General features: G+C 35.1%; 1 protein-coding gene across 1 annotated transcript; it reads left to right on the forward strand.

Annotated features, from left to right (window-relative positions):
* The first annotated feature begins 4,237 nt into the window (after nucleotides 1-4,237).
* Nucleotides 4,238-7,006, forward strand: LOC106771465 (growth-regulating factor 3). The gene is made up of 4 exons (XM_014657452.2): nucleotides 4,238-4,432; nucleotides 4,582-4,752; nucleotides 5,355-5,595; nucleotides 6,420-7,006. The coding sequence occupies exons 2-4, from the start codon at nucleotides 4,584-4,586 to the stop codon at nucleotides 6,802-6,804; spliced, it is 795 nt and encodes a 264-aa protein (XP_014512938.1). The 5' UTR covers nucleotides 4,238-4,432; nucleotides 4,582-4,583; the 3' UTR covers nucleotides 6,805-7,006.
* Nucleotides 7,007-8,105: the final 1,099 nt, after the last annotated feature.

Raw genomic sequence — 8,105 nt, forward strand, 5'->3', positions numbered from 1 at the left:
ATTCAATTTTTTATTCAAACGGGGGTCAATGGGGATGGTTGACTGGATGATATGCCGCGGTTCAGTGGGGAACCGCGGCATATTCTTTCGTTTTATTTACAAAACTGCCACCGCGCACCATTATGCTGCGGTTTCTGGTGAACCGTGGCATAATGTGCGCTGTAAAAACCCAATTTTTTACTAGTGAGACTCAAGGTTAGCTCCCCTTACGATTTTCTCCTTAGCTAGCCCTTCTGAAACACTTTCCGAATGTTCCTCTAGCTTAGAATCATCTCCCACGGCTCAAAACATGGCTCCAAAATCTCTCTACTCAAGGTCACGACGTCTCAGGCTTCAGGTTCAACTCTGAACCTCTCCAAAGCCTCCAGAATGCCCTTAAATAGCCAAATAGGACTGTTACACTCACCCCACGAGTGTTTTGGCTCGCCTAGCGAGTCAAAAGGTATCCAAAAAGCTTTTTCTGATGTCAGGAGACTGTCTGGAAAAGTTTCACTCACCCAACGAAAAATTTCACTCCCCCAACGAGTGGTTTGCTCGCCCAACAAATGGTTCGACTCCCCTAGCGAGTGCAGAAAATTTTCTTATGTGTGATGAATAAAGTGATTTCATTTGCATGTGTGATGAATAAAGTGATGAATAAAGTCAACTCATGTGTGATGAATAAAGTGATTTCATTTGCATGTCCATGATAACTTGATTTCTAGATGATTGATCTGTATCTAGTGTTATTCATTCTTTTGATCCAAATGCAAATATGGAATAAATTGACCCAGAACAAAGTCTTGAAATTAGTCAATTTTGCCCAAGAATGCAAAAGGATAAGTGTGGGGGTGTGATGAGTACATATTTATGCACACATTTTAGATTTAATTTCAAAATTTTAGTGGAATAATTATGCTTAAATGATTGATTTGAATAAAATTTGTGATGATTTGCTTTATCGGGTTTGGGAATTAAAGATCTTCTAAATATTTTTATAATTATCTAAATATTTTAAATATTTGGAAGATATACAGATAAAAGATCTTATCAACATAATATTCAAAGTCTAAGCCCAATCAAGCGCTATATAAAAAGACCCAGGGGATGCAGAAATCATAACTCATTCATTCATTCATACTCCTCCATTAGAAGCCATCATCCACCACTCCTATCATTTTTATTTTACCATGTATTCTACTCCATTCATGGAGGACCAAGCTTCTAAGGCTATTCCACTGTAATTTCATTATGGATTCTAAGGTTAAGTTGAATTAACGTATTTGTTTCTTTTGATTATTTATTTGAGTTATCCTTCTTCTATGTCTTTCATCTCTCAATCAAGTTACAAGTAATTATTTCTACATCATAAGGTGTTTGAATATATATGCATATTGATCATATGAGTTCAAGGGTTTCTAGGATTAATTGAGAATTTACTTTGATTGTCATGTGATTAAACATGTTTTTGCTACTAATTGAGAATGTACTTTGATTGGTGGTAATAATTTCAACTATAAGTAATTGGGAATTTACTTTGATTAGTTAACTTTTAATTTGTTTAAGAGATTAAGGAATAAACATGATTAAACACAATAGGATTTGATTGAGAATGTACATTGGTTGAATTCATTGTGAATAATCTAGAAAGGTCTTGAATTTGATTGAGAATCTACTTTGGTTAATTGTATGTGATAATGGTTCAAAAACTGTTATTTCATACTTAATTATTATACAAAACACACCCATTATGACTTAGAACTTAGCTTGAAATCATGCAAATTGCTTTAGTTAGAATAAAAGAGAGTCAAAGGTGGTTTTAGAGATATTATGCTTGGTTTTCCTTGTTTTAACAGTGTTAGACAAGGATTGAATGATGGAGAGTGAAGAAGGAAAGAGTTGGACTCAAGAAAGGATGAAAAAAGGTGCAAAGGAAGAATCACAGCCACCGTCAACGCCAGTTTCAGTGCTGAGCACCAGCTTTGGGAAAAGAGCCACTGTCAGACGCTTAAGCGCCAACGCTGAGGGGAAAAGTCAGAGCCGCGCACACCGCTGAGCACCAGATCCAACACTGAGCGTTGGCCTTCTCAAAGACAACATTGCCAAACGCTTCGGCGTGACCGCTGAGCGTCCACTTGAGTACCACACATACCGCTGAGCGGTGAACCCAACACTGAGCGCTATACTTATGGGCCTGGCCAAAATTTTGTTATTTTTCTAAGTTATAAATAGATCCCAGACGAACCTTAGGGTTATCTTTTGGCAGAGAAAGACGACATAACACTTCTTTTCACTCCTTGGAAGCGGAGTTTGGATGCAAAAGCTCCAAACTTTAAATTCTAGGCTTATTTCTTTCATTCTTTCCATTCAATTCATATAGGTTCACCATGACAATGGTGAACTAAACCCTTTGTTGTTGGGGAACGATGTAATTCTATTGGAACTCTCTTATATCGAAGTTCTTATTTTATTCATATACTTGTGTTATTAATAGTTTGAGTTTTCTTCTTTATACTTTATGCATACATTGTTTAACTCATTCAATTTCATGATCTTTGATTTTGTTGATATGGAAACATACGAAGAAATCTAGACATGGGAGGGATTCTCTTGATCATGAAATGTTACCTAGACATAGGAACAGGACGATCAATTGCTTTAAGCTTTTGTACACTGAAATACATGACTAATTACTAGGGAGACTAAACATAGTAAACTGGTAATTGGGAGTAGGCTTTCTTCGCCGAGACATCGGGTTTAGAGTAATTTGGAAAGTTGCATGAACATTGATAACAAAGTTGAATTGAATAAGAATAGTAGATATAGGAGAGTGGATTAGGATGGAGCCGTAAACCCCAACAACACCATTCATCCATATCTTTATCTGTCAATTGATCAAGCTTTTGCATTTGCATGTTTATTATAGTTTTGCATTATAAACTCAAATTATTCTTTATTCAAGTCTTAAGAAATCAATTCACATAAACGATTAGGCCTAAGAGTCCCTTGGGAAACAATATTCGGACTTACCGTCTCTTTATTACTTCATGCGATCTGATACATTTGCCAGGGTTTTAAAAGTATGATCACCCACAAATTAATTAAGAATGTACTTTAGTTAACTTGAAACCCGAACAATAATCAATCGAACAATGATCTGTGGATAATCGATGATGAATCTATTTTGGAAAGTAGTGGAATTAACCTATCTCATTATAATTGTTTCTAAGTTTCCTAGTTATTCTTTAAACACTAACTTCATTAGCATAGTTTCTCACTTTTATTCTTGAACATTGCATATCATTGATAAGAGTCAAATATTGAAAAATAATTTCGTGTTCATTCGAAGACAACTCAGAGTTACTTTAACTTTATCTACTTTCTTAAATACTATTTACTGAAGTTGTTTTGAAAAATAATATTAATTTGATATCTTAAACGAGAACGTATCGATAATTTATTCAACACGAGAAAGTCATCAACTGACTTGATGAGAGATCGATAGTCGACATCCTGATTTAATGAACAATATTATTATCAAGGTAGATACAATCCTTAGTGTAAAACATAATTTCGGTGTTGGACTAAATAATTTATTCATAAAGTATTCAGTATTCCCTTTATTGATTACAAGCTATCGAACACTAAGTATTCAATAAATGATATTATGTCTTTATAAACCAAAAGATATAATTTACAAAACTGGGAGGTGTCGACCACAAATCATACAAAATATAGTACAATTTTACATCTTACTTTTCTTAAAAGTTTTATTTTTATTGATTCTTCTAACTTTTTATTATTAGTAAATTTCAATATCTTACATTTACCCATTGCTACCTTTCAATTCCACGTCAACAAAAAATAATTAAAACCTAACACGTGTTATAATTAAAAAATTGTGAAAAGAGAAAGTTAAAATAGCATTACTCTTTTTTTCTCTCACCTCTCTTGTCCTTCTCACCATTAATTTGTCCTTTTCCCAAGTACGGTAGCCGTTCCCCACTCTGCCTTCAAAACAAACTTTGCGGACAATCTGTCACAACCCTACCTCACTTATCTTTTACCTCCTTCCCATGTTTTTCTTATATTTAAACGTACACTTTAACTATTATTATTAATTAATTAAATAGCAAACTCATGCGTAATATCTCTTTAAAACAATCTGTTCTAAAATTAAGTTATTTAAAAATATTCAAAGTGATTTTGCAGGAAATATTATAAGGGAAACTAAACAGCGTAGCACTCTGCAAAATTCTTACAAACCTGATCTGCTCATATCCAAAGTTTTATCACCCGACCAAACAAACCAAAAGCAACACAAACAGAACTCAATACACACTCTCTCTCTCTCTCTCTCTCTCTCTCTCTCTCTCTCAACCCAGCACCAAACTCAGCAAACTGCCACCGTTTTCTGATTTCACCCTTACTTCTGCACCTCCCAGATTTCCCAGTAAGATTTACCATATCCTCTTTTCTTCTCGTTGCTAAAGGAACAAACTTTGATGGATTGGTTCATAGTTTTTATACGCTTAGTTTTCAAAGGTTGTCTCTTTTTGTTGTCTAATTTAGTGGGTCTGTATGTATGTAATGTCTCATCAGGAATGGAGAGTTGTTTCAGCTTTGCACAGTGGCAAGAGCTTGAGTTGCAGACTCTGATATTCAGGTACATGCTGGCCGGTGCTCCTGTTCCTCCTCAGCTGCTTCAACCAATCAAGAAAAGCTTCCTTCATTCCCCTCCCCCTTTCCTTCTTCAACTTTATCACCCTCCTTGTAAATTTCTAACCCCATTTTTCCTACTACTTCCAAATTTCTCTTTTACTAATATCAAATGGCCATTTTAATGGTAGTCAATAGAAGATCAACCGTTTATGTTTTGCCACATTTATTATTTATTTTGTTTCCTGTGTATATATTTCAACAAACAGAACTTAAATTCACCTTGATAAGAAGAATTATTGAAGTGAAATTGATTGTAATTAATTTCTGAATTGGCTAAAAGTATTATGTTAAGTTATTTTGATATTCTGTCAGAAAACTGTGTTAAAGTTTAGTCCTTCTTATAATAAGATATGGTGATGTGAGGTTGTGTAAGTTTAGTTCATGATATGAAGTTTGGAATTCTGAATATGCAAAACGTTTTAAATATTAAAAAAAAGAAGAATTTTATTATTCATAGTAATCAAGTTTAGTGTAGTTAGGATTACTTTTGTTACTTTTCTTCTATTTGTTGTTACTTTACTTTGAGGTGTTGGCTTTACAAGGGTGGTAGAATATGAAAGGTTATCTTTTAGGCCATAATTCCTTATGCCCATTAAAGTAAGTCCATTTGGGTGAAAAAATTGTGATGAAAGATTTGATTTTTTTGGCATCAGTGTTGGAATCAGGGTACTATTGGGGAAGAGAAGCAGTGGATCCGGAGCCAGGTCGGTGCAGGAGGACGGACGGGAAGAAGTGGCGGTGCTCGAGGGAGGCGGTGGAGGGTCAGAAGTACTGCGAGCGGCACATGCATCGTGGCCGAAACCGTTCAAGAAAGCCTGTGGAACAACCTCATACATCTTCTTCTTCTTCATCCTCGGCTTCCTTCAAACATCATCTCCTTCACCACAATCAAATGTATGTCTTCACATCATGAAATTTGTTGCTTTTTTTTGAGTTTCATTTTGAATTATGTGGATTGCTATGTCAATTGGTCAACCACCATAGATTACCAAAAGGGTTGCTGCTTCATAGTGTAATGAAAGAGCTTCATCTAATTTGGTGGTACTCTCATTTAATTTGTGATTTAAAAGAAGAAAGAATGTATATTTCCACATGTATGAATTTGATTCTTGAATTTAAAAGACTTGATCTTATTTTTATAGTTAGAAATGAATAAATTCATATTTCTTCGAAGTTCCCCATTCATTGTTTGATCGGAAGCTTGTATACCTAAAGGAAAAACTTCTTTTAACAACACTTTTTTAACAACTTTTTGACAACGCATACGTGGTAGCTTGTGATTGGTCCATTTTAAATATTTTTTAAACATAAATTTAAATAGGCCAATAAATTGATGACACGTGTCCCTTTGTCAAAAAAGTTGTCAAAAAGTATTGTCAAAATATCATTGTCCATATCTAAAACACAATCTTTTTATTGTGAATAACGGATGTATAAAATGAAGCCGTAATTTTCTGAAAAGTCAATTTTTTGGATTGCGAATGGTACAATCAACGATTGTACATTATCAAAACAATATGATGAAACGAGTTACAGGATGGACTTTCTCTTTTCTTGTCTTATCTTTTCTGTTAATCTTGTGTGGTTTCTTAGATTACTTGGTGGGTGTGTGGATATATGTTGTTTCCATTTTACCTGTTTTGGACGTGAATCCAAATTCGTCCGTCCTGCAATGTCCTTTGGTGAAAACTAAGCTGTTTTTGCTGGTTTCCCTGTAGTTCCTCTGGGGCCAAGAGTGACAGTAAGAGCTTGTCTGAAAACCATGATCATGTAGATGGGAATGGCAGATCTGATGGCCATGTCCTGAGGCATTTCTTCGATGATTGGCCAAGGACACTGCAAGAACAAGACCATGGTGAAAGCAATGGAAGCCAGAACAACAACACTGGAACATATCTTTCCATGTCAACACAGGGAATCACTTCCTCGGATGTGTCACTGAGACTGTCCACTGGTCATGCAGAGAATACATGTCACGTGGCTTCAGTGGGAGGACCACTCGCAGAGGCACTGAGATCATCCACCTCCACTTCTTCACCGACCAGTGTTCTCCTACAGTTGCCAACTAGTTCTGCTTGTAACACCAGCTTCATTAGCACCTAAAAGTTGCTGGGGTTTGTGAGAATTTTTGGGCATGTATGTGACAAATACGGAGACACACTTATAACTTTGGCAGAATGATATCTGAATAAGCAACTTTACCATTTGTTCACCTGGTAATAAATAGTAAACAGACATCTAATAATGAACTATCATTTTGTAGTTAGTTAGTTTAGCATATGTTGGCATGATCTTGTTTCTTTAACTACTTTAGTGTCAGAGCATGAAATGCATCAATTGATACCAATTTTTGACGGTACAACTTGCAAGCAGTTTCATGGATGTAAAAGCTCTAATAATTTGAGTAACAGCAGTTTTTAGTAAAGGTATAATGAGACTTCAATTGTGATAAAAGACTAAGACTACGAATGTTTATGACACTGCGTTTAGGTTGGACTTAAAGAAAAATATAGAAAACATGAAACATTCAACCACAAAAGTTTTCTGTTGTAAAACTCGTTGTATCTTTACTTAGAGATTCATGACCGAAAAAATGGAACAGACGAAAATGAACAAACTAGTATCTTGAAATCCTACAATCTCATGTTCCTGAAGTTATATAATATCTATTAAAGTATCTTGAAAACTTATAAATAGATCCCTCGAAAATGACAAACACACATTAAATGCTCTATCTTTAACTGTGCAAAGACCTTTGACTACAACATTTAAATGAATTATTTGGCAATTTGGATGGTTAATGGCTTTAAAGTGTATTCGTGAGTAGTTGAGGATAGAGATATTCAAATAGGTTTAGTTTAATAGTTCATAAGTTATTATTTTCGTCTGAATTTCAATTAGGTTCTTTTTTTTTTTTTTCAACTTTCCGCCCTCGAAAATTACGTTTAAATTTATCTTACATGGCATCAAAAATAAATTTGAATTAATTTTTATATTAAAAAATAAGTAAGCAAAGTTAAATCAAATGTGTTCAGAGGGGCAAAAAAGACAAACCTCTTTTCTTCTTCCATTAACCCCTTTTCTTTCAAAACCCTAAAACCCCTTTTCAGTAATGAAGCCAGCCAACATCATTTGCATCCTCCATTCAACGTCATCTCCTTCAACGACTTGGCCACCATCAATAACATTCACATCTTCTTCAAGGTCTCACCTTTCCATTTTGTTCTTCTCCGTCGTAGCCCAAGACGCTCGATTTCTGATAGTGGCGGTGACGGGTAGCCTCGTTGATGACAACGGCTGTGCCAAATCGGAGAGGATTAAAATTGTCCGTTGGGAAAAAATGAGAAGGAGGGATGATCTGTAATTTTGTTGTTGGGTGAGTGTGTCGATTGGATTGGAGACGG

Source organism: Vigna radiata, chromosome 8 (genome assembly GCF_000741045.1).
Source record: "Vigna radiata var. radiata cultivar VC1973A chromosome 8, Vradiata_ver6, whole genome shotgun sequence".
Taxonomy (NCBI): Eukaryota; Viridiplantae; Streptophyta; class Magnoliopsida; order Fabales; family Fabaceae; genus Vigna; species Vigna radiata.

Excerpts from the sequence above, each read along its gene's own strand:
- LOC106771465 (XM_014657452.2), top strand. The coding sequence starts at position 4,584 with ATGGAGAGTTGTTTCAGCTTTGCACAGTGGCAAGAGCTTGAGTTGCAG. Across the intron at positions 4,753-5,354 it reads TCAACTTTATCACCCTCCTT|TGTTGGAATCAGGGTACTAT; the intron begins GTAAATTTCTAA and ends TTTTGGCATCAG. Across the intron at positions 5,596-6,419 it reads CTCCTTCACCACAATCAAAT|TTCCTCTGGGGCCAAGAGTG; the intron begins GTATGTCTTCAC and ends GTTTCCCTGTAG.